The sequence below is a fragment of the Schistocerca gregaria genome, chromosome 1 (assembly GCF_023897955.1).
Source record: "Schistocerca gregaria isolate iqSchGreg1 chromosome 1, iqSchGreg1.2, whole genome shotgun sequence".
NCBI lineage: Eukaryota > Metazoa > Arthropoda > Insecta > Orthoptera > Acrididae > Schistocerca > Schistocerca gregaria.
In genome coordinates, this window is record NC_064920.1 from 537874124 (window position 1) to 537901799 (window position 27676).

The window sequence follows — 27676 nt, forward strand, 5'->3', positions numbered from 1 at the left end:
GCAAGAGTGTTGGGAGAGATATGTCTCGACCATTGTGTGCCATATGTCACCTTCCCAAGTCTGGGCAAAGATCAAACGTGTTTTCGGGTACCAGACCCCAACAGGTGTTCCCGGTGTTAACATAAATGGCATGTTATTTACCGATGCAAACACGATTGCTGAGCACTTTGCAGAGCACTATGCTTGAACCTCTGCATTGGAGAATCACCCACCAGCCTTTCGCACTCTCAAATGGTGGCTGGAAGGGAAAGTCCTCTCATTTAATACACACTACAGTGATTCCTGTGACACCCCATTTATACAGTGGGAGCTCCTCAGTGCCCTTGCACATTCCACCAACACATCTCCTGGGCCAGATTGGATCCACAGTCAGATGATTAAACATCTCTCATCTGACTACAAGCGACATCTCCTCGTCATCTGCAACTGGATCTGGTGTGATGGCTTCTTTCCATCGCAATGGTAGGAGAGCACCATCATTCCGGTGCTCAATCCCGTTTAAACCCGCTTGATGTGAATAGCTATTCCCCATCAGCCTCACCAACGTTCTTTGTAAGCTGCTGGAATGTGTCCCTCAAGTCTGCCATCCGAACAGCCTTTTCCAGACGCCAACACCTAGTTGCTGTCTTTTTTGATTTATGAAAAGTGTATGACACCAACTGACGACATCATATTATGCCACATTATATGAGTGGCGTCTCAGGGCACGCTCCTGATTTTTATCCAAAAATTCTTATCGCTTTGTACTTTCCATGTCGAAGTTGGTGCCTCCCATAGTTCCCCCCCCCCCATTTCCAGGAGAATGGTGTCCCGCAGGGCTCTGTATTGTCTCTTTCTATTTTTAGTGGCCATTAATGGTCTAGTGGCAGCTATTGCGCTGTTGGTCTCACCTCCTCTGTATGCAGACGACTTCTACATTTCGTACTGCTCCACCAGTACTGATGTTGCTGAGTGGCGCCTACAGGGAGCCATCCACAAGGTGCAGTCATGGGCTCTAGCCCACAGTTTTCAGTTTTCAGCCCCAAAGTCGTGTGTTATGCACTTCTGTTGGTGTCGTACCATTCATCCAGAACCAGAACTTTACCTTAATGAGGATCCACTCACTGTAGTGGAGACACATTGATTCTTAGGACAGGTTTTAGATGCCTGATTGACTTGGTTTCCTCACCTTAGTCAGCTTAAGCGGAAGTGCTGGCAGCACCTCAATACCCTCTGTTGCCTGAGCAACATCGTCTGGTGTGCAGATTGCTCTACGCTGTTGCAGCTCTACAGAGCCCTTGTTCAATTCCGCCTTGACTATGGGAGTCTGGTTTATGGTTTGGTGGCATCCTCAGTGTTGTATTTACTCTATCCAGTGCACCACTGTGGTGTTTGCCTAGCGACAGGAGCTTATAGGACGAGTCTGGTGACCAGCGTCCTTGTGGAGGCCGGAGACCCTCCATTGCAAGTTAGGCGTGCACAGCTGCTGGCCAGTTACGTTGCACACTTTTGTAGTTCTCTTACGCATCCGAATCATCTCCTTTTCCCACCCGTGGCAGTTCATCTCCCACATTGGCGGCCCAGGTCAGGGCTTCCAGTTGCAATTCGTGTCTGATCCCATCTTTCCAAACTGGAGTCTTTGCCCTTACCACTTATACTTGAGGTCCATTCACATACACTTCCATGATGTACACCTAGGCTGCGGCTTTGCCTGGACTTTTCACATGGCCCTAAGGACTCGCTTAACCCCATGGCTCTCGACTGCCACTTCCTCTTGATTCTTGATGTGTACCAAGGCCATGATGTGGTTTACACCGACGGCTCGATGGCTGATGCTCACGTTGGGTTTGCATATGTCTGTGGAGGACATATTGAACAGCATTCTTTGCCTAATGGCTGCAGTGTTTTCACTGCCGAGCTGGTGGCTATATCTCATGTTCTTGAGCACATCCATTCGAGCCCTGGGGAGTCGTTTCTGCTATGTCCTGACTCCTTGAGCAGCCTACAAGCTATCGTCCAGTGCTACTCTCGCCATCCTTTGGTAGCCAGCATTCAGGAATCCATCTATGCCCTGGAACGGTCCATTTGTTCGGTGGTGTTTGTCTGGACTCCAGGTCACATCAGAATCCCAGGCAACAAACTTGCCAACAGGCTGGCCAAACAGGCTCTGCGGAAACCGCTTATGGAGATCGGCTTCTCTGCAACTGATCTGAGTTCAGTACTGCGCTGCAAGGTTTTGCAGCTTTAGGAGGTGAAATAGCATAACCTCGTACTCTGTGGTTGTCTGCCAGTTCTGCATTGACCACGCTTGGGTGACACAGCTACCTCCTGCGCCGCAAAGACTTGCCTCAGTGTCGATGCGGTGCTCAGTTGTCAGAGGCCTATATTCTGGTGCACTGTCCCACTTTGACTGCCCTGCGATGAAATCTTCGGTTATTGGACTCTTTACCGCTAATTTTATCTGACAATACCTCATCGCCTAATTTAATTTTACATTTTATATGTGACGGTGGGCTTTATCATTCTATATAAGTTCTAGCACATGTCCTTGGTCCCGTTGTGTTCTGCCCTCTAATGCTTTTAGGTTGGATGTTTTAATGTGTCGCAGAGTGGCTGGCTTTTTCTTTTTATTCTCTTGGTAGGCCAGCCATGGTCATCTGCTCTCCTGTTTTTACCCTTTCTACCTGTTTCCTGCTTCCCTCTGTGGTTTTCTTTTCTTGTTTTGCCCATGGTAGTGGTGTTGCTCTTTCGTCGTTCTTCTGGTTCTTCCTTTCTCCTGTTATTGTGCTGTACATCTCCTTTCTTTTCATCTTTCTGTTGTGTAATTACACTCCTGGAAATTGGAATAAGAACACCGTGAATTCGTTGTCCCAGGAAGGGGAATCTTTATTGACACATTCCTGGGGTCAGATACATCACATGATCACACTGACAGAACCACAGGCACATAGACACAGGCAACAGAGCATGCACAATGTCGGCACTAGTACAGTGTATATCCACCTTTCTCAGCAATGCAGGCTGCTATTCTCCCATGGAGACGATCGTAGAGATGCTGGATGTAGTCCTGTGGAACGGCTTGCCATGCCATTTCCACCTGGCGCCTCAGTTGGACCAGCGTTCGTGCTGGACGTTCAAACCGTGTGAGACGACGCTTCATCCAGTCCAAAACATGCTCAATGGGGGACAGATCCGGAGATCTTGCTGGCCAGGGTAGTTGACTTACACCTTCTAGAGCATGTTGGGTGGCACGGGATACATGCGGACGTGCATTGTCCTGTTGGAACAGCAAGTTCCCTTGCCGGTCTAGGAATGGTAGAACGATGGGTTCGATGACGGTTTGGATGTACCGTGCACTATTCAGTGTCCCCTCGACGATCACCAGAGGTGTACGGCCAGTGTAGGAGATCGCTCCCCACACCATGATGCCGGGTGTTGGCCCTGTGTGCCTCGGTTGTATGCAGTCCTGATTGTGGCGCTCACCTGCACGGCGCCAAACACGAATACGACCATCATTGGCACCAAGGCAGAAGCGACTCTCATCGCTGAAGACGACACGTCTCCATTCGTCCCTCCATTCACGCCTGTCGCGACACCACTGGAGGCGGGCTGCACGATGTTGGGGCGTGAGCGGAAGACGGCCTAACCGTGTGCGGGACCGTAGCCCAGCTTCATGGAGACAGTTGCGAATGGTCCTCGCCGATACCCCAGGAGCAACAGTGTCCCTAATTTGCTGGGAAGTGGCGGTGTGGTCCCCAACGGCACTGCGTAGGATCCTACGGTCTTGGCGTGCATCCGTGCGTCGCTGCAGTCCGGTCCCAGGTCGACAGTCACGTGCACCTTCCGCCGACCACTGGCGACAACATCGATGTACTGTGGAGACCTCACGCCCCACGTGTTGAGCAATTCGGCGGTACGTCCACCCGGCCTCCCGCATGCCCACTATATGCCCTCGCTCAAAGTCCGTCAACTGCACATACGGTTCACGTCCACGCTGTCGCGGCATGCTACCAGTGTTAAAGACTGCGATGGAGCTCCGTATGCCACGGCAAACTGGCTGACACTGACGGCGGCGGTGCACAAATGCTGCGCAGCTAGTGCCATTCGACAGCCAACACCGCGGTTCCAGGTGTGTACGCTGTGCCGTGCGTGTGGTCATTGCTTGTACAGCCCTCTCGCAGTGTCCGGAGCAAGTATGGTGGGTCTGAAACACCGGTGTCAACGTGTTCTTTTTTTCCATTTCCAGGAGTGTATTTTCCGGGAACAAGGGACCGATGACTTCGCAATTTGGTCCCTTCACCCCCTCTTTTAACCAACCAACCAACCTCCCTGTGTGCTCCTGAAGGCCAGCCCACGTGTATGATGTGTAATAGGTGACTGAGTAACAGCCCAGGGTCGACAGGTACGCACGTACCCCCTGGTATAGGCCAGGCCCAGGGAGGGGGGGGGTGATTGCCTGAGCTGTAGCCTTCCCAAATTGCCGATTGGTCTCTCCGTCAGGTGTTCGAGAGTTGTGGCCTGAGGTGTGAAGGATCACCTAAGGCAGGTGCGCCCCCTTATGAAGGGGGCCGTCAGTTGGAAGGAGCGCGCCATTGGAGATGATGGCAATCATCAGGGATTTCCTTGCAATGAGTCATTTGTCCTCCCCATCGACGTCTACGAAATGTAAATGTAATGAGGCTATTGATTTGAAGACCCTTCCCACTACGCTGTGGTTCCTTGTGGTCTCGAGCACTGAAGACGGTCAGTCCTTCGTCACACTCAATCCGTTTATTGTTGAGAAAGGTGTTGATGCAATTGTTGGCCCTGTGAAATCCTGCTACGTTTACGGAATGGTGCTTTGCTTTTGGAGATGTCTTCTGATTCTCAAATACAACAACTGCTCACTGCATCACTTCTCCACGGCTACCCTGTTCACGTTGAGGCACATAGAACTTTGAATTCTTCCCGTGGCGTAATTTACACCAGGCTGCTTGACGGTCTAACCGAGGCCGAAATACAGTCTTACCTCTCTGATCAGGGTGTCATTGTTGGCTATCATGTAGAGGAAAAGGTCAATTCCTCCTTGGTGCCCACCTGCACTCATTTCCTCACCTTTGATAGGGTGGTGCTGCCGTCCAAAATAAAAGCAGGCTATGAAATTATCACAGTTTGACCATAGATTCCAAATCTGATGCACTGCTACCAGTGTCATTGTTGCAACCACAGTTGAACATCTTGTTGATACCCAGCCAAATGCGTAACCTGTGGCTGGGATGCACAGGAGGGTGAATGTCTACCTCTATCACCCCGCTGTATCAACTGCAATGGTGACCATGCTCCCTCCTCTCGAGATTGTCCTGTGTATCTAGATGAGCGGGCCTTACCTAGTACCTCGCAAGTTACCGGCTAGTCGCAAACCCTGTGTTCTCAGGTATGGCACTTACAGTTCTGTGCTTGTTACCCCTTGCTCAATGAAGGACATGACCATGCAGACATGTGACCTCCAATTCGCCTCTGAGGTTGTGAAATCCCCCCAGTGTCAAGGTAGCATCGCCATCCTTCCGCCCCATTCTGCAACAAACCGTCACACTCTTGTCTTAAGGGGCAAAGCCACCTACTACACAACCAGCAGGCAGGAAAGACTTCCTCCGTTCCTGCAGCCAAACACCACCAAAGTCTTCCTCTAACCAGAAGGGCTTGAAGAAGTCCGCTAAAGACAAACGGTCTTCTCCTTCGCCAACTTGAAGATCCTGCTTGACGGTGTCGCCACATCATCCCTTAGCCCATCTAGCCTCCGTTTCGCCGGTGCGCACCACCAACCGATTCTCAGCGTTGGACTCACTCCACGGACTGACCACACAAGCACGCCGACACTTTTTGTGGACCCCATGCAGCAGGTTCCTCCTGCTTCTGTGCCCTTTAGTAGCGACTCTACACCAGCTGTCACTCAGTGGCCGCTGAGTTGTCAACCCTACATCTCCTCCTTCTCATGACTGTCCTCCAATGGAACATTCTTGGCCTTCGGTCCCACAAAGAGGATTTACGGCTGCTTTTAGCATTGCAGCATCCCCTTGTAATCTGCCTTCAGGAAACAAAATTGTGCCCTTACGACCACTTTGAGCTTTCACATTACCGATTCGTTTTGACCTTCCCCCTGATGTCGGCATTCCATTTCAAGGGGGTGTCATGTAGCTCATCGGGGTGACCTTCATCAACCCATCTCCCTGAGTACCCATCTTCAAGCTGTTGTAATTCGCCTTTTCCTTCCCTGCCTGACTTTTTCCCTCTGTACCATTTATGTCCCATTGTCATTCGCTGCTGTCACCAGGGCAGACTTCCTTCAGCTTAGTGGGCAGCTACCTCCCCCATTTTTTCTACTCTGTCACTTTAATGTGCATCATCCCCTTTGGGATTCTCTCAGGACCTGTCAGAGAGGTGCCCTCTTGACTGACCTTCTTAACCAACTTAATCTCTTCTGCCTTCACACTGTAGCACCCCCTTTCCTTTCTGACTCCTCACACACCTATTTCCATTTGGACTCATTCTTTTGCACTGCCCAGCTTGCCCATTGTCTTGGGTGGTCCGTTCTTTCTGACGCCTACTCGAGCGACCATTTCTCGTGTGCTTTCCATCTGCTGACTCCTGCCCCATCCGCATGCATGCCCAAATGGCAGCTTACTAAGGCTGACTGGCAGCTTTAGTCCTCCCTGGTGGCCTTTGAAGAACAAGATTTCTCCAGTTGTGATGACCAGGTGGACTATCTCACCAACGTTATCCTTACTACTGCAGAATGTTCCATTCCTCACACTTCCTCTTCACAACATCGTGTCCCAGTCCCTTGGTGGACTGAGACATGTCATGATGCAATTCGCCCACTGAGATGTGTTCTCTGCATTTTTAACCACCATTCTACACTGGAAAACTGCATTCATTATAAACAGATGCGTGCAAAGTGTCGTTGCGTTCTTCGGGATAGTAAAAGAGCTAGCTGGACCTCATTCACTAGTTCTTTTAACAGTTCCACATCTTCCTTTGTCGTGTGGGCCAACCTCCGACAGCTCTCGAACCAAGATCTGTTCCCCAATTTTCGGCCTGACAGTAGCTGAAGATGTCATTGTGGACCCTATTGCTATCTCCAACACCTTGGGCCGCCATTTTTCAGAAGTTTCGTGTTCTTCCCACTATCACCCTGCCTTCATTCATTGGAAACGAGTGGAGGCGGCTCGGGCAATACCAATTTCTTCTTAGAATCGTGAGTGCTACAATACCGCCTAGGGAGCTAGCTCATGCTCTCAGTTCACCCCAAACCTTCGCCCCAGGGCTAGACGCCATCCACATTCTGATGTTGCAGCACCTCGCTCTTGTGGGCAAGCACTTTCTGCTTAACGCTTACAACCACATCTGGGCTGAGGGCACATTTTCGGATGCTGGCATCAAGCCACTGTCATACCCATACGTAAGTCCGGTAAGGACAAAAATCTTCCTTCTAGCTACCACCCTATCTCTCTTAGCAGCTGTGTTTGCAAGGTGATGGGACATATGATTCATATCCAGCTGGTGTGGTGGCTTGCCATTTACTAATGAATGCACAGTGTGGATTTCAAGTGCGGCATTCTGCAGTTGACCATCTCGTTACTTTGGACACTCATGTCATGCATGAATGGTTTTCTGCGGAAATCTCAGACTGTGGCCATGGTTTTTGATTTGGAGAAGGCCTATGACACCTGCTGGAGAACTGGTTTCCTCCGTACTATTTACACGTGGGGCTTCCACGGGCATGTGCCTTGTATTCTTCGGGCATTTTTACAAGACCGAGTTTTCAAGGTGCGTGTGGGTTCTACTTTGTTGGATACCTTTATCCAGGAAAATGGTGTGCCTCAGGGTTCCATCCTGAGCGTTGTCTTCTTTGCTATCGTCATTAACCCTTTAATGGCCTGTCTCCCACCAGGCATCTCTGGCTTCCTTTTTGTTTATGTTTTTGCCATCTATTGCAGTTCTCCACAGACCTGTCTCCCTGAGTGGCTTCTTCAGTGCTGTCTTGATCGTCTTCATTCCTGGAGCATCGACAATGGCTTTCACTCTTCCCCTGACAGGACCATCTGTACAAATTTCTGGCAGCGCAAATAATTTCTCCCACCATCTCTCCATCTTGGGAATGTTGTCCTTCTGTCCGTTGACACTACGAAATTCTTGGGGCTCCCGCTCGATAGGAAAATCTCTTGTTCCTCCCATGTTCGTGGCAGCCCGCTGTACGTTCTCTCTCAATGTCCTACGTGTCTTCAATGGTACTTCCTGGGGTGCTGGTTGAACAACCTTCCTCCGCTTGTACCGCTCCCTTGTCCGTTCGAAACTCAACTATGGGTTCTTTGTTTATGCATCTCCACGCCCATCCCTTTTACACTGCCACAACTCTATCCATCATCATGGCATCTGTTTGGCCACAGGTGCCTTTTACATCAGCCCAGTTCAGAGTCTGTATGCTGAAGCTGCTGAAATACTGTCCTATGGCCGGAATACTGTCCTATGGCCGTGACTTTCTCCTCAGCAGGTATACATGCCATTTGTCAGCCATGCATGGCCACCCCTACTATGCCTCCTTCTTTGATGATTCTATTGATCGTCGGTATGGGGCTTGTCCCAGTTACCTTCTGGAGTCCGCTTTCGGCACTTGCTACAGTGGCTTAACTTCACACTAACTGCAACCTTCCCAGTGTGTGTGAACCCTTCACCACCCTTGGTGAAGCGGCCCATGTTAATCTTGGCCTTCATTCGCTTCCTAAGGACACTACTCCAGCCTTCGTCTGTTGCCTTCAGTTTTACGATCTTCGCATGGAATTTCGCGATAGTACCTTTGTATACACTAATGGCTCTTGGAGTGACCGTGGGGTTGGGTGTGTCTTCGTCATTGGCACCTGTGTCTTTCGATATTGGCTTCCAGCACATTCCTCAGTATTTACAGCTGAGCTTTTCTCCTTTTATGTGGCCACAGGTTACATCTGGCACTGCAGCCTTCCCAATTGTGTCCTCTGCTCAGTCTCACTCAGCACCCTCCAAAGTTACTGTATGCTGTACACTGCTCATCCGTTAGCACAGTGGGTCCAGGAAAACTGTCACTTGCTCACTATTGGAGGAGCCAATGTCATGTTTCTATAGATCCCTGGTCATGTCAGTCTGCTAGGAAAGGACTCTGCTGACACTGCTGTGAAGGCTGCAGTGCTCGTACCTCAGCCTGCGAGTACCTATATTCCCTCTGATGGTCTCTGTCTTGCTGTCTGTCAGGAGGTAATGTCCCTTTGGCATTGCCAATGGTCCTCCCTTCATGGGAATAAGCTTCAGATTATTAAGCCTCCCCTGGCATCTTGGACAACCTGCTCTCGGCCCTTGTGCCGGGAGGAGATTATTTTAACTTAGCTGCGTATTGAGCACTGCCTTTTTAGCCATTGTCATTAGCTCAGTGGCGCTACCCCGCCACTTTGTATGCATTGTGCCCAATTTTTTTAAATGTCCACCACTTACTGCTGGAATGCCCTTTTTTTAACAATTTACGTTCGAGCTTGGGTTTGCTTTCTGATTTATCACCCGTTTTAGCGAATGTCATGTGGGCTGTTGACCCTGCTTCACTTTTTATCCGCCAAAGCGATATGGTAAAGGCAATTTAATTTTTAGTTTTGGACTGCCAGTTTTGTATGGTGTTTTTTTAGCTTCTTTTCCACGTGCCTGTTTTTAGCTGTCTCCTATTCTGTCCATTGGGACTGACGTATAGTCGTTTCCCTCCTATCTGTGTTCGTGTTCTATAGTTTTGACTTGGACGTGTATTACCCCAGTTGTTTTTTGCGCCCTAAACAAAACAGAAATAAAGAAAAAAAACTGAGTTTGTTTTCAGTTTACACTGAACAGACTTTCCGATAACAATGGGAACAGTACTCTCTTGTCAAGTGGCAATTGTTGAAACAATGGAAATAACACTTATTGTCATGCAGTAACTTTTTGATTGCTGTTTACTGGAGAAAAATGTTGCACTTTTTTTAGAGGCATGAATAATGTGCAAACTGGATATTCCACTTGAATAATCAGGAGTACACTGTAAGTGAATTTTGTTTCTTTAGGAAGTATTACAGCAGATGCAGACAAAAGTATAATGGATGTTAACAAAAGAACTGAGATGGCCAAACAAAACTTCAGAAATAAGAGTAATTTACTAAAAAAACACCTTAAAATAGAGACAATAAAGAAATTCATCAAGACATTTATTTGGAGCATTTTAAGCTGAAGTTGAAAAGGATGGACTATAGGGAAACAGAAAAGGAAACAAATTAGAGGTAGCAGTATTGTTAAAAGGAAAGTTACTACTCACCATATAGCAGAGATGCTGAGTCACAGATAAGACAGCAAAAAGACTGTCACAAACATAACTTTTGGCCAATGAGGCCTTTGTCAAAATTAGATGACAAACACACACATACACACTCACAAAAACGCAACTCACACACACGACTGCAATCTCAGGCAACTGAGGCCACACTGCGAGGAGCAGCACCAGTGCATAATGGAAGTGGTGACTGGGTAGGGTTGAGGAGGAGGAGGCTGGTTTGGGGAGGGGGAGGGATAGTAGGGTAGGGGTGGCTGGCGAGCGCACACGCGCGTGCACGTACATACACACACACACACACACACACACACACACACACACACACACACACACACACTGTCTGGCTCTTGAAGCCAGAGATAGTGGTCATGTGTGTTTGCATGAATGTGTGTATGTATGGGTATGCTGACTTTCAGAAGAAGGCCTTCTGCTTGAAAGCTTATGTGTTTAGCAGTCTTTTTGTTGTGCCTGTCTGTGACTTGACATATGGTGAGTAGCGGTCTACAATTTTCATAATATTGGCTTTTGTATTTTGTTGTTTATCAGTACGTGCAACGTTTGGTGCCTCTGTAAGTAACCACATGTTAGTGATCACCACAGTTGTAAAAAAAAAAAAAAAAAAAAAAAAAAAAAAAAAAAAAAAAAAAAAAAAAAAAAAAAAAAAAAACCCACTGCAACAATTGCTTCACTTTGTTAATGTGTGCTTTGACCTGTTCCACATTGCTGAAGATCCTCCTTTGTACTTGGCACTATACAGTATGACTGAATGACGAAATAATGAACAAATGCAGTGCAAAATTTTGAGACTTTGGTATTTTGTGTTTGATGAGTGTTGACATTTGTTTCCTATCTTAAACGACACAAGTGTGTTATTTATTTTGTGTACCATGTTTATTGTTTTTCAGGCAAGGGAGATATTTAATTGTGAATATGAAAGTCTAGAAGCTATTGCAGCAACAAACATAATACGAGTCCCAAAGCCTCTTGCGATTGTGGACAATCCCTTGGGTGGAGCTTTGTTTGTTTCAGAGTATATTGATATGAAATCACTGGACCAGTTCTCTCAAGAACTTGGGCAGCAGTTGGCAAGATTACACCTGCATAATGCTGTTCTAGGCAAACAAAAAATCAAAGGATTTGTAGGGAAGGAGGAAAAAGTACAGTTTGTAAAAGAATTTGGTTTCCATGTTAAAACAAGATTTGGGAACACACTTTTGGAAAATGAATGGTGCAGTGACTGGCCTGTAAGCATAAGTATTTTTGAAATAAAATAGTGACCATATGTATAAACGTTAATCAAAGCAGATTTTTACCATTCCTTTGAAAAGGGAAGTGATGTTAATATTTCTGAAGATATTGAGTCTAAGCCGTTCCTGTATTATTGCTGTAGTCTTTCAAGTAATTTTTTTTTTTTTTTTACAGACCTTTTTCGTGAGACACAGACTCAGTTATCAATTTAGATTACTTGAGGAGAATGTGAGTATACAAATGAGAATTGTAATATTTGTATGCTAATGAGGGAATTTGTCTTGTCAGCAGTTATTATCAATGTGTATTTTATCTTAAAAAACTGAAAACAATTCAAAATAAGAATCCTCATTCCAGACGTGGTATTTTTAATCATTTGGAAGTCCAGCCCCTCTGGTGTGCCCCCCTCTCCTCACTCCCATACAACTTATCCACCATTATATCCTACATTGTGATACTCCATCTTACGTGCTTGTCTTTCGTCCTTTCTATAGTGAATGTCCTTCCACATAATTTGGGATGAGTGTGTATCATTGTGGTACAGACCAGTACTGGCCACAGTATGTTCACCCATAGCTTTCTTGATCAGCATTGTGTGTGTGCGTGTGCGTGCATATGCCGCACCAGATGGCAAGCGTGTGCGAGCGTGCGTACACACACACACACACACACACACACACACACACACACACACACACACACAGAGAGAGAGAGAGAGAGAGAGAGAGAGAGAGAGAGAGAGAGAGAGAGACTGCAATAGTGAAGTGTTTTTTGGACTTTGTCTTGCAGAAATCCATAAAATTTTATTTACCATTTCTGTATTCTTCTGCATGTTCTTGCAAAGCCTCAAACAATCTAACTCATTACTTTAAAGGCACTTTATAAGTTACTTTCGTGGAAGGAAGGAAGGAAGATTGGAGTTTAACATCCCTTCGACAATGTGGTCAATAGAGACAGACTACTAGCTTGGATTATGAAAAGATGGGGAAGAAAATTGGCTGTGTCCATTTCAAAGGAACTGTCCTGACATTTGCCTGGAATGATTTAGGGAAATTCTGGAAACACAGATCTGCCTGTCAAGATAGGGATTGGAACTGCCATTTTCACGAATGCTAGTCCACTGTGCTAACCACTGGCATCTTGCTCGGCTGCTTTCATAGATTCATTTCCTTTATCAACAAAGGTGATACAGTGGTAAGACACTGAACTTCTGTTCAGGACGGCAGTAGTTTAAATCTTTGCCCATCCATAGAGATTTAGGTTTGCATCACTTAGCTAAATTGCTTAAGACAAATGTTGTGTTGGTTCCTTTAAAATGGACAGTGCTGATTTCCTTGCTCAAGGTGAGTTTGTGCTCTGTTCTTCATGATGCCATTCTTAGGACATTAAACCCCAATCTTTCTATCTTCTGTCCATCTCTCTTGCTGATCATAGGCCAATATTTTCATTTGGAAACTGCTGGTTGTTCTTGTTTTTCACTGAACCCATCATTCTACTTTTACACATTTCTTGGTGATACATATTCTTTTCTACACACTCCACAAAATATATTATTTCAGTAGTTGGTTTCTTTCCTTACAAAAAGAATAGTTTATTATATTGTTAAAACTTGAATAGTAAAAGAAATTATTTATTATGTTAATATGAGAATATTGTTTCAAATGAGTAAATGATTTCATTAAGGTGTTCTGTTGCCAATAAATCACAGCATTTTAATTTTGCTACCATTTGTGGTATGTGCATGGCACTTCAGAAAAAATATGTTCAGTATTGAGTGATAGTACATTATATATCAAGGGAATACATTGATTGTCAGCATGACTTATTTGTAAGTAAAATGCAGAGCAGAGTATTGTAATTCGTGCATGAGAGATTTTATGTTTTCTACAGTATGCAGATGCTGAGGCACGAGAACTGTGGTCACAGCTACTTCGGAAGCTACCTCAGTTTTTTGAAGGCGCAGATATAAAACCATCGTTATTGCATGGGAACTTACAAAGAGACAATATTGCGGAAACTAACACTCATCCAAGTAAGACAAATGTAGAAACATTGTCATAAAAAAATGAAAAGTAATATGTTTGAAAACTCATTTGTGGTTTGTTTTTTACAGTCACTTTTCATCCAGCATCTTTTTTTGGCCATCAAGATTTTGATCTGGTTACTTCACAAATGTATGGTGGTCTTGGACAAGCATTCTATAATGCATATTATGACATAATTCCTAGGGCCCCTGGTTCAAGGAAAAGGAATCAGATCTATAAATTATTTCATCTCCTAAATAAGTGGCAAGTATTCACGTGAAATATTCGAACAAAATGTAGGTGACTATAATACTTATTAATTGCTGTCCTGTCATTAGTCTCTTTACACACTTTTGCAAGCACTGTTGGCTGTGACTATGAAACATAATGTGCTATATAGAGCATAAATATCAACTATGCTGCCTGAACATCACGACAAGCAAATTGTTTGAATGAATGCTGAGTTTAAACACTTGTTACCTAGCTTTGGGACATCTGTTTCATTATATTTGTATTAAGCATGTCCAGACATGTAATGTTTGGGGCCTCAGTGGTTATCATTGGTCGAGATATCAAACAAGCAGTGTAATTGTACCATGAAGTAACATCATCCAGTCAACAAAATTATGCTAGTTAGGCTCCCTGGAAATTACTGCAAAATATCACAGAAATTCACAATTTCATATGAAATTAGTAAAGGGGATGCATTGTTGGGGGAGGGGTAAAGATTGCTGTATCTGTGGTCTTTTTGCTGAAGCTACATGTGCCCCGAGAGTGTTCTAAATGGCAAGTGTCTCAAATAGCTCATCATTTGTTTGAAGAGTGTGTTCTTCCTTAGCTAGGGACTTATGCACATCACAAGTGCTCTGTAACCATAAGCTTGACTCACAGGCAGACCCAAATTTCCATATTCCATCAACCATTTGTTGACATGTGCTCGGATAGGCAAATGGTAGGCAACCGATCATGATAAGCATGAAATACGGGTTTCAGTCCCAGTCCAGCATGAATTTTCATTGTCGTCATCTCATTATACACCTGATAATTGTCCATTTGCAACTGCAGATACATTTCGTGTATTTCATAACGGCTACAGTCACTGCATTGTTGCATTGTAATTTGGAATAACTTAGGCATTGCAATATTGTATTTATCAGCCGACGTTGAGCAAGCGACTTTCAAGTAAAATGTCTCCACTGTGCGGCAGTATACATAATGGATGTTAGAGTACAGGCTGTAGATGCATGGTTGGTAACATGGAAGTTTGTGTATGCTAGTGAGCTGTGCTTGGATGGCCAAATGGTTAGAGCACCACTTGTGATAAGTGGAAAATACGGGTTTGAGTCCTAGTGCAGCACAAATTATTACTACTGTCATTCCATTGTGCAGCTGATGGTTGTCCATATTCACAATTGCGAACACATTATGTGTATCAATGGTACAAGGTTTACCCAGGCAAGTTGGGCTCTGTCTGGGTGGACACTTACTTCCCTGCTTGCTCATTGAACTTCCATGAAGCCTGAATCCCTTATTTCTACTTACAGTAGTTCGGTTAGTCCATTGGGCATTATTAACACCCAAATCTCAAAGTGACCTTGTGTAGCTAATCCACCCAAAAAGCGGTAATTGAAAAGGACAATTTCCTGTGGTGTAATTTATTTATTTGCTGAAGGTTCATTTGAAAAATTGTCAACTGTCTACATCCATAAAGCTCTAGAGGGTCTTGCAGGACAACTTAAATCTATGAAGAGGCTGCACATTGATACACTCCTAATTGAGATACTGGCAGCTACCCAAGTAAACACATTATCAAATTGATGACGGGTGAGACAGTCACTGTGAAGGTGACATCACGACAAGCAAATTGTTTGAATGAATGCTGAGTTTAAACACTTGTTACCTAGCTTTGGGACATCTGTTTCATTATATTTGTATTAAGCATGTCCAGACATGTAATGTTTGGGGCCTCAGTGGTTATCATTGGTCGAGATATCAAACAAGCAGTGTAATTGTACCATGAAGTAACATCATCCAGTCAACAAAATTATGCTAGTTAGGCTCCCTGGAAATTACTGCAAAATATCACAGAAATTCATTACGAAAATTTGCAAATTCCACAACAGTCTCTGATTGCAAATATTTGTTTATTCAATTACTGGTTTCAGTCATCATGATTGTCTTCAGATTGATCTGAAAAGAGAATTTGTGCTTATTTATGAAAAAGTGTATGTGATGGTAGGGTATCAGCTATTATAAACAGTATTGTAACGTATATGGCCTGGAAGATTAGAAAATATATGTCTTCATGATAGCATCATCACATAGTGTAAATCATGATAAAATGGTAAACGCTCATGACCTGTAATACTGAGCATCGCTGGTGTACCATGCTGACAACTGTGGTGCAAACGGCTGAGAGGGCATGGTTGCAAGATGTCACTGGTCAAATGCATCTACATCTACATGGATACTCTGCAAATCACACTTAAGTGCCTGGCAGAGGTTTCATCGAACCACCTTCACAATAATTCTGCTTTGTTCCAATCTCGAACAATGCATGGAAAAACCGAACATGTATATCTTTCCGTATGAGCTCTGATTTCCCTTCTTTCATTATGATGATTGTTTCCTCTATGTAGGTCGGAATCAACAATGTAATACAAAGTCATAAATATGACCTTAGACATACTGTGTAAAACTAAATCAGATACATTAAAATGCACTTCAAGAAAAAGGAAGGGTTAATGTGGGTACAAAGCGAATTTAATTTAAATTATAAAAGGTTCTGGAAGTAAGTGTGCATGAAATATGCAATATAATAAAAGGTAAGATCACAGGCACAGTGGCATACCAAGAACCAGTATAAGAAACAGTGTGCGGTATGGGGCCATGACATAATGTAACTGGACAGAGTAAGAAATGCAATTTAATAAAGGCTCAAGAGCTTAAATAAAGGTATCATCATTAAAAAATTATAGAAGCTAGTTTCTAGCAGGTGTCGGTGAAAGCAGCATATCAAAGCAAGAGGAAAAGGCTGCGGGCACACCAGGCTTGCCGAATCCAAGGCAAAGAAACGTCAACAGCTCAGGACTGGAGGAGAAATGGAACTCCACCAGTATGTAAGACCTTCGACAGCCTGTCATATAATGAAAATTAAGTGTTCGCTGCAAATTTGTTCTGTTGATCAAAAAGTTTAGAAGGGTGGTGTAAGATCATATTTCTGATCTACTGTGCTGTTGCAAACTGGATTTGGCCAGCAACATCTAGTGGCCCTGCCCCCTCATCTGTGTGCACCATAGTTGTGAGCACAGTATGCCAGAAATGACCCGACATTTCAGATCGTGAGTGTTTACCATTTTGTCACGATTTTACTCTAAGTGATACCATTTACGGCTATATATTTTATTCTCTTATTCTGTAAACTTCATGAAGACAGGTACATTTGCTAACCTTCCAGACTATGTATATTACTATACCACATATAATAGTTGGTAGCCTATCAATACGTACATTTTTACAGATCAGTCTGAAGGTGATCATAATGACTGAAATGGGTAATTGAATAAACAATTATTTGGGATCGGATACTTTTGTGGTGTATACAAAGTTATCAAATGCTGAAGTAATTGGAGAAGGTACTATTAACAGTGAGCAGTACAGTGGGCTCAGTTGTTGTAAAGGAGTTGTGTGTGGGGACATTGTGGTTACAGATAGCAAAGAACTCTTGCAGGAGTGAGAAAGTGAATGTATCAGTGAAGCACAGAACTTTGTGAAAAGGGTTAAGGTTGTGCTCCCAAATCCATTCATTCTAAAAGTCATTTGAATATATTGTAGCAGGCCTTTTCCATCTTAAAGTCGGTTCGTACGAATTTAATCCAATGCATTTGCTTCAGTGTCAACGCTTTGGTCACACCACCATGTGTTGTAAGTTCAGGCTACATGTGGAAGATGCAGCTCTGCGGGCCATGAGCCTGGTATTCAATGTACTGTTCCACCCATGTATGTCAATTAGCCCAAGCCCATCCAGTTTGGAGTAAAGAATGTCTTGTCTTTACAGAATACGAGATAATCCAGGCAATTAAAGTTGTTCAGATGCATTGAAGAAGACATTTAAAGCCACACTGCCACCCAGGTCTTGTTAAGTCTTTTGCTTTAGTATTGAAGCAGTCTATACAGAAGACTAGTGAGGGCATGTAGACTTTTGAGTGCTGAGCAGAGCACATCGACCTGCAACTGTTCATGTAGCTGCAGGCCTACACTGCTACTCCCACAACCAAGCCTCCAAACACTGAAATAATGGTGTTTAACCCAGTGGTGGAAATGATAGCAGACTTTCGTAGTAACAGTAGAAGAGGCCCAGCAAAATTTCTGTTAAAATGGCCTTGCCTTGCCACCATGCCCAAAACCCAAGCTGTTAACAAAAACCAACAGACCAGAATGATCAGGTCCTAAGCCATCAGACCATGTGACCTTGATCCTGTCTGCTAAATCACATGGTAACCACGTCAGTGGTATGATGGGCATCAACATCTACCTGAAGGAACCGACGAGTACAAGTAACTCCCTCTGCTGCAGTCTCCCCACCGTGCAGGAAAGACAGATGTAAACCTCTTCGTTAAGATGGCTTCTGTACTTCAGGGTTTAGGACATGTGAGGAGGATCTGCATTGGGTAGACAGAAGTTTATGTCGTCAGGAGACTCATTTTATATTATCTGATGCCCGTTCTCTCCCTCATGACCAGCCCACAAGTAGTTGTTGTATCAGTGCATATGTGTAACAGTTTTATCATGCGATTCCTCTAACTGTCCCCATATGAGGTGCTAGATGAAAAGGCTCTCTGTGATCTTACTCAGCTCCTGTGCACCTTCCTCCTCTGTGATGATATTAATGCACACCATGTGCTTTGAGGTTCTGCCACCACCGGCCCCAGAAATACAGCAATTGAGAGCCTTCTCTTCTCCTCATGTGTATGTTCGTTGAATGTGGGGCAGAGCATGCATTTCATCACTGGTACAGGGTAGTTCAGTGCTGTTGATCTCTTGGTATGTTCTCTGACTCTTGCACATAGCTTTCAGTGGGAAGTGGCTGATGACATGCACTCAAGTGATCACTTCATGATCTGCATTCACCTGCCAGACAGAGTAATGCCCAACACAAAGCTGCCTCAATGGATGTTCAGTAAATCAGGCTGTATGCTTTGTAGCTGACTTGCTATGTTTGAATAGTGTCTAGGAATGGGTGAATCATATTACTCCAATATTCACCATGCTGTTGCAGCATCTAATATACAATCTGCAGGCCAGCTGAAAAGGCAACCTGTCCCTTGGTGGAGCAATGAATGCTGTTCTGCAGTGAGGTGGGTGGTTCACTGTAGGTTCAAGTGCTGATCAGCTCCAGAGAAGATCTCAGCCCTTTGGGTAGCTACAAGTGTGAAGTGTCACTGAATTATGAGGGACAGTAAAAAGAGATCGTGGCAACAGTTTCTGACCACCATAAACCATTCCACTAAAAGTGCAGCTATGTAGGAGACTAGGAGGATGATTTCTAGGAGAGGAGGAAAGAGCCCAGTGGCTGCTGAAACGGGGAGTGGCAGTTTCCAGACTATCTCTTGAGACATTGCCCAGACAATGGCAGCCTATTTTGCTACACTTTGGTGCCATTACCAACCAGAATTCAACTTCCGAATGGTACAGAGTGGCTGCTGAGAAGGGCAGTTGGGACTTCAGTTCCACCACTTCTTCTCCATGTGGGCACTGGATTTTGCATTATCTGTGACCCGTGACACATCACTTCCATTATAGTATACTATGGCACTCACAGGGTGGAGCTAACATATCCTGCTCATTCTTCTTAACTGCATTTGGATGTCAAGATACTTTCCCGACCCGTGGCAAGAGGCATTTTTAATTCCACTTTTACTCCCCAGTGGGCCCATGGTTGTTTTGTGAGATAGTGTGCAGTAGACATTGGGCCCCGAGCTATTGCAGCCCTTTGTTCCTTCCTGGGCTGCGTTACCTTCTCCATGCCTCTCCCTTCCCTGTTCTCGTTCCTCCCCCTCTCTTGGTTTTCCTGGATTACCGTATTTACTCGAATCTAAGCCGCACTTCTTTTCTGGTTTTTGTAATCCAAAAAACTGCCTGCGACTTAGAATCGAGTGCAAAGTAAGTGGAAGTTCTGAAAAATGTTGGTAGGTGCCGCCACAACTTACTTCTGCCATCGAATATATGTAGCACTACACAGGCATGCTTTGCAGGCACAAATACTGGCGCTAAAACCTCTGTGTCAGTAAATAATAATAATAATAATAATAATAATAATAATAATAATAAAAAGGTGGAACACGAGCTTTTATCTCTGCCCCAAGTTTCGGCCATTGCATTTTCATACATTATCCAATGAAGTAAATACAAATTCCGTATTGTTCATCTTCGAATGTAGCAGCATTTCAATGTACTGTGAAAATCCGACTGGCAAGACTGTTTGAGATGTGTGTCAATATGGCCAACTCTATGTTCTGAATTCTTTCCTACCTGTGAGAAGAGATGGTTGCTAATAGGAACTTTTATGAATTGTGTTTCACATGCAGTATTCTCTTCACCATAAGAATAATATGAATATCAACATTTTACCATGTATTCTTTCATGTTTGCTGCTATCTCATTGAAGTCCTGTCTGCCTAATAAACTACAAAACTACAGTGAGACAACAGCAAATGTGGAAGAATATACATACATGTCAAGTTTATATTCGTATTATTCTTATGCCTAATAGTGATACAGTCAGAAATGAAGCACGGCAGTTGACTAGATTTTTAAATCTAAGATGACTCTAATTTCTGTGCAGAATGTAATGTACTAAAGAGGCGCCTGCAAAGATTTTCAAACGGAGAAAAATTTTCGCTGAACTCTCATTCAGAACATCTTCTATCATACACAGTCTATTATTTGATTCTTGTTGATCATTAACAAAGAAAGCAGCAGTGTAAGTAACAACAAATAGCAGTCTCTTGCCATTGTTTCACTAATGAGATGATTCCTCTCTTTTTTTTATTGTAAGCGGTGGTAGCGCGCACAAAAGCAAGCGATGCCGCCAGCGGCGGCAGGTCCTAAACACTCGTCATCAGAATGCGACAAACAATGCATGACAGTACAGTAATGTATTTTCAGCTTAGAGTGGCGTAAACACCAGTAACAAAGAGAACGGCACTTATCAGATCAAAGAAAAATAAGCAATCCATTTGAACTAGACGAAGCACGTGAAAAAGGAAGGGTAGCTTAACTGCTAAACTTAAGACTCAAACCAAACTACTGTAGCTGTATCATCATTCATTCGATTGTCTCATATTACAATGGACCAACTTTGTTTCGATTTGGAGGTGTGTTCTAAAACTTTTCTCTCCCCTTGAATTTCGAGTTTCAAATTTCAGGTGCAGCTTAAATTCAGGAAAATTTTTATTCCTTGATTTCGAGTCTCATATTTCATGTGCGGCTTAGATTCGAGTAAATACAGTATTTGACCTGGCTATCCACATGGATTCCTGTATTTCTTGCAGTTTTGTCCCCCTTGCATTTTCTCTTCCATCTCTTCCTAAAAGTAAATGTATCTTTACTGTCACAGGTGACAATTGATGACACAATTCCGGTTTCCAAACAGTAATTACGTCGGATGTAAGTTTTCGTTGTAAAAAGTTGCTCCACCAGAGGCAGTGATGGCAGTTGTACCAACCTGCCAGTGGGTACTTGCAAGTGTGCAGTGTCGGCGTCTGGTGCTGCTGACAATGCGATCACTGCACTATCACCTTCCACATGGCATGTCTTCCTTTATGGTGTTTTTGATCTCCCCTTGGGGCTTAACCTCCACTTCTACAATTTCTCTATGTAGTGTGAGCCATTTAAGGAAGACCTCTATCCCTAGTGTCTATGGCATGGATTCCTCTTCTCCCTTTCTTCCCCTCTTCCTCCCCCTCTTCCTCCCATGCCATAGCCCCCTCACCACCCCGGTATGTTACTAGCACGTGTAGCCAAGCCAGATGACCCTTGCTGTGGCTGGGTGACACCCTTGGGGAGAGTCCCCGGTCGGACTGGATGGTATCAGGGCAGATGCTCTGTGAATGAAGCGTATCAAGCTCCAAATATCTAGCTGTTCTCCTATAGCCATCTCTTCAGTCATAGAATGCTGCTTCTTATGACCCTGAAGCCTACCCTTCCCTGGCTACACCCTGGGAGAAGGGCCAGACTCGCCAGATTGGGGTGAATTATTTTCCCTGCTATATGGTCTATACTAGTATGGATGAGTACACATTCATCACCACAAAGCATTTATTTTTTGTGGAAAATGTGAAAGACATGTTTGATGAAGTGGAATCTCTCAGTAAGACGCAGTTGGGTTCTCTCTTTCAATACTTCAGCTGCCCAGTCTGCAGCTTTTAATTCTTGTAATCTCTTGGCAATGTCCCGATGTCCATTACACATAACAAGTCCTTGAATAGTTCTAGGGAGTCATTTTACAATAGGACCTCATTCTTCAAACTGATGAACTCCATGCCAATATGGGATGACAGGGCATTCGTTTTGTTCGATATGTGCAGGATGGTCATAAGGACAACCCTATCGATACCATCACCTTTATTCTGGTTTTTAAGGGAGGTAGCCTCCCAGAAAAGGTCAAGGTTGTGGGTTTTCAGAGTGATGTAAAGCTGTATGTCCTGCCACCCACAAGGTGATATCGGTGCTTGCATTTTGGGCATGTGTTCCTGATGTACAGTGGACCCTCTGTGTGATGACTTTGGACACCCACTCCATGAGGGCAGCCCTTGGGTACTGCCACCCGTATGTGTAACTCGTCACAGCTGTCACTCTCCATGCTGACCAGGTTGCCCAGCTTATAAGAAATAAAAGAAGATACAAGCGTATAAGTCCCTGGATCGTTTCTTTCACTGAGGCTCGTCAGAAATTTGACCAGCTTCATCCTGTTTAATGCCCTCTACTTTTGCTTCTGTTACATCCTTTCCCCCTCCTTCCTCTTCCTTACACTAGTCCTGTCCCACTCTCATGGCCACCTTCCCTGTGGTTCCCATGCTCTCCCTGGCCAAAGAAGTGCCTGCCCACCTTTGTTGGTGCCTGCCGGTGATGAGGCTCCCTCGTAGGACCTCTCCCACCTGTGATTCTCAGGCCGGAGGCTCTACCTTGATGCCCAGTCCCTGACTGTGGCCTCCCACTTCTGTTTTTTGGTTCTTTTTTTGTTACCATCAGCTTACTTGTTTGTCTCATATCTGTCATTTGAAGATTGGCTGTTTGTGTAAACTCAATGCTGTTCGCTTGCCTTTTGGGGCCGGATGATTCGACCCTTCTCCATCTGTACCGGGCATTAGTTATGTCTTGTTTCGACTATGGTTGTCAAGTTTATGGATCAGCTGCCCCTTCCATGCTGCTCTTCTTGGACACCGTTTACCATCGTGGTACCTGTTTAGCCGCTGATGCCTTTCGCAGTAGCTATGTTGATAGCATTCTGGTTGACACTGGGATCCCTTCCCTTTTGATTCAGCTATCCCAGCTCCTGGTTTCCTATGCCGTAACTATTCACTCTTCTGCTGCACCTCCCCCCCCCCCCCCCCCCCCCCCCCCCCTCTGTTCTGAGGTTTTTTGTGGCTTTGTGCCACCGTCCACCTGCTGCCAACCTTTGGGTGGGTTTATCGGTTGGGCTCTGCCTTGCTTCTCTCCACCATGACTTCCATCTCCCATCCTTGTCCTCTTACCAAAGTTCTCTCCCGACCACACTCCGTTGGTTAGTTCCTCGGCAACGGATTCGGAAGGATCTCTTCCGGGGTCTAAAAGCCTCCATCACTCCAATGGTTTGCTATTGTTTGTTCCAAATGCTCTCACATGAGTTTCAGGATGCCTTTGTTTTTTACACCTATGGCTCCTAAATATGCTGATCACATGGGATATGCCTTCAAGTCTTGTGTTGGCACAGAACATACCTCTTGACTGCCAAGCATAGGGTGTTTACTGTGGAATTGATGGCCATCTATTGGGCCCTCTTTCTTATTAAACTGTCCTCCCTCGTCTGATATTTGTTATGTACAGAATGAGTGAGTCACCTTTAGGCTATTACTCAGTGTTTTTCCCACCACCCCTTGGTCTCTGCCATGCATGGTCTTCTCACTAGTCTTGGTAATGCTGCTTGCTCGGTTGACTTCCTCTGGGTTCCTGGTCCCATAGGTATTCTGGGTAATGAACTTGTTGATTATCTGTCGGACAGGGGGAGGGGCAGGGCGGCCATCTACCCCATGTTCTCCATGATCCCTCTGGGAGCAGATGGATGGCTTTACATCAAATTCCTTTTTAGAAATATATTAATACCCTCAGCTGCTAATGGGCATTGATATATATCAACAAGGTCAGGTGAAAATGTGTGCCCCGCTTGGTACTCGAACCCGGGATCTCCTGCTTACATGGCAGATGCTCTATTCATCTGAGCGACTGAGGATACAGAGGATAGTGCGACTGCATGGACTATCTCGCACATGCCTCTCGCAAGACCCACATTCTCACCTTGTATGTCCACACACTATCTTCGTAGTGTCCCACCCCAAAACACTCATTACTCATGGAAAATATTCTTATGAAGTCCCGTAAGAGTTCGGGGAATATGTGCGTATCCACACAGAAGAAGAAGGTCATGGCGGGTATTGCCAGAACTTGGGAGTCTACCCCATGTCTAATAAACTTTGCATCATCGAGGAGACTTGCACCTATGCAGAACTATCAGGGGTAAATCAAACAAAAAATGGTTCACCACAGAAATTAAAAAAAAGCAGGAGATGAACCGATTGAACTCTTTGAAACATATCAAAAAGGAAAAGCTCAGGTCATTCACGAGGCTTACAAGGGTAAGAAGAAAGCATACATTAGGATGATAAGAGAAGCAAAGGCCAGCCACCAAAAATCTGAAATACAGTCTTCTTCTAAAATCTCTGAAACAGTCTGGAACTATATAAATGATAACAGAAAAGAATCACATGCCTTTAAAGATATAGATATAACATTGACAAGGAAAGGGAAAGAAATGACTGATCCACAACAAGTGTGCAATATTTTCAACCAGCACTATATAGCTATAGTGGAGAAAATCCGGGGGGGGGGGGGGGGGGGGGAGGGGGAGGGGGGGGGGAGGGGGGATGCACACCAGTACCAAGAAGAATGGAAAGTCCCAAAAAGGTGGCCGAGAGTTTATATCTCCTCCCTACAGATGAATCGGAAGTTCTTCAAAAAAATTGAAGCACTTAAAATAAAAATACAGAAGGTCTGGATGGCATCTCAGCAAAAACGATCAAACACTGTGCTAGATATCTTGCTAAGCGTCTAGCATTCGTGATAAATTTAGTAGTGCAGTAAGGAGTATTCCTGAAATGTTTAAAGATGAGTAAAGTTGTGCGAGTATTCAAAGGAGGGTGTAAAGGAGACCCCAGAAACTGGAAGCCCAAAACGATCACACCACTTCTGTCTAAAATAGTAGGAGCAGTGATTAAAAATATATTTATAAACTTCATAGAGAAGCATACCATCTTAAATGAGGCACAACATGGATTTAGGAAGGGAAGATCCACCAAGATTGCAGTGACAAACTCCATAAGTGATGTCAGTGAGGCATTGGACAATCAAAAGAAAGTATCTAGGGCCTATATAGACCATTTGACTGTGTCTGCCATAAACTCTTCTACAGAAACTGGACTGCTGTGACATAAGAGGGAAAGCTGGTGATGATATAAAAAAAAACTTTGTTAAAAACAGACAACAGTGAGTTGAAATAAAACATTAATCAGGAAATACAGAGAGAAATGTCTTCTGATTTTCTGCTGGTAAAATATGGAGTGGCTCAGGGTTCAGTACTAGAACGTCTGTTCTTTATCATATATATAAATAGTATGCCCACTCCTGTAAATGAAAAAGTGATCATGTATGTCGATGACAGAACTTCACTAGTATGTAATGACTCAGTGAAGGAGTTGGAAAAAAGAGCCAGTGGGAACTTGCAAATGGCAGAAAGGTATTTTACATAAAATAACTTACTGATCAACAGGATGAAAACTGTGTGTACAAATTTCGAAACCAACAGAGCTAAGGAATTTACTCTGTGAGTTGGGGATGTACACTTAGTATCAATGGACTGTAAAAGGCTTCTGGGTATAGACATGGGCAAATTTCTGACATGGGAAAACCACATTGACAGGATCTTTTCCAAAATAAGTACAAATATATTTTTAATGAAAAAATTGCGCTATACGGTGGACACACAAACCTTGCTTAAAATGTACTATGGACTTACTTTCCCACACGTATTGTACTGTATCTCAATATGGAATGGTGCAGCAGATATACATGTACAAAGAATCCTAAAACTTCAAAAGAAAGCCATTAGATGCATAGCTAAACTAATGCCTCCAAGTTTGTACATATATGAGGCAATGCTTCCTCTAATGGTAAATTGTACAGTACCTCTAAACAGACTTTCACGACCATGAGACAAGAACCAGAGAAAAGGCCACATCTGTGGCAAAAGAATGAAAATGACAGACAGGGACCCTACAATTGCAGGAAGCTTATTTTACAACAGACTACCCTCTAACATTAAGGATATAAAGGAACTGAACACCTTCAAAAGAAAACTAAAGGAACAGATAATACAGAAGAAAACATACAGAATAAGGTATAGTGTTGCAATAATGTATAAATGTGCTAATATTTCTATGCAGTGAGTTTAACATAGATGAACTAAAAAATTACTCTTCAGTTCTTCTAAATGTGTTGTTTATTATTATTTAATGTATGAAATTACTGTATAAATTTGCAACATAAGATGTCTAAAATAATTGTAAAACTGATCAGTGGACAAAAAATAAACTATAACCGTAACAATGTCATGAAGGAATTAAGCTGGCCACTGGATAATTTCGATCCAGCCCCTTACTGAGCCTTTGCGTTGAGGTTAGTGAGATGCCACTTCACATGCGGCAATGACTCTTCATAGTGCGATAGACCAATAAAGCACTGTCCACGGCACACGCACCTGCACACTATTGTTGCTCGGGCAGCAGTGGTTAGGCTTTTCCATAATTAACAATGAACAACAAGGCACTATGGGTTTGGCAAAGGATTAACTTTTAGAGATGGTTGTGGGCTGGTTTGAAAGTTTTATACCAAGGTTGGAGCAGATATCTGCCTTGGCTTTTACAGAGGCCTAGAATTGTCCTAGACTTGCAAAATTATAAGGGGCCTTGGCTTTTACAGAGGCCCAGAATTGTCCTAGACGTGCAAAATTATAAGGGGTATTGCACTTAGTTTTTTAACATTTTATGTAGGTGTCACAGTTTTAAAGTTGTGTACACTGAGGACTCCAAAGAGGAGTAATGCCTAGGCTGTCCAGTAGCGTTCCCTGATTTTGTATTCCAGATTCGCCTCTCCCATGAATATATTGTATTTACAACAGAACTCCATGCGATCCTGAAGGCACTGGAAGCAGATGAGGTCCCTTTGGGGCAAACAGTTTTTCATGTGACGATAGAATGAAGGCTTTCACGACCAGATGGCATTGCTGCTGGTAAACCATTTGAGGTGTAAGGTCTTGGTACATGAAACTCTGCTGTTCATAACATTTTGTCCAGACGTGTACTGGACATCTAGCTGACTCAACAGAGGAGCAATACCTCTGAAAATGTTCAGTGAAGTTCTGGGCGAAATGTTGGGAACAGAAGAGTTTTGTGGACCACGACATTATACTCAGAAAGGTTTACCAGCAGTTTTTCATCTGTTTCCTTCAGTGGCCTACATTCATTGCAGCAAAGAAAATTGTGCAACAAATAAAAGACCAACTATACTTCCTTCGTCAACAGGGGAAACAAGTCTAATTCTGCTGGGTACTGGTACACATGGGAATTTTGTGAAATGAATGAGCAGACCAAGTTACCAAGGAGACCTGCCAGGAAGATGCCATGAGGAAATGTGCTGTTCATCTGCAGCCTGTCAGTTCACTTTTGCATTGGATATCCGTATAATTGTGGAAGAAGGAAAGTGA

At 44.0% G+C, this 27676-nt stretch overlaps 1 protein-coding gene across 5 annotated transcripts in view; it reads left to right on the forward strand.

Moving 5' to 3' along the window:
• The window catches only part of LOC126355607 (fructosamine-3-kinase-like), a 62363-nt gene that overhangs the window by 20703 nt on the left and 13984 nt on the right, over window positions 1-27676 (forward strand). For all 5 annotated transcript variants that reach the window (XR_007565511.1, XR_007565510.1, XR_007565508.1 and 2 more), the window contains exons 3-6: window positions 11236-11574; window positions 11753-11806; window positions 13469-13610; window positions 13692-13866. Coding sequence is in view for 1 of the 5 variants with exons in the window: in XM_050005980.1 (XP_049861937.1) it covers window positions 11236-11574; window positions 11753-11806; window positions 13469-13610; window positions 13692-13866 (710 nt within the window). In the remaining 4 variants the exon portion in view is untranslated. The remainder of the gene's footprint in view (window positions 1-11235; window positions 11575-11752; window positions 11807-13468; window positions 13611-13691; window positions 13867-27676) is intronic.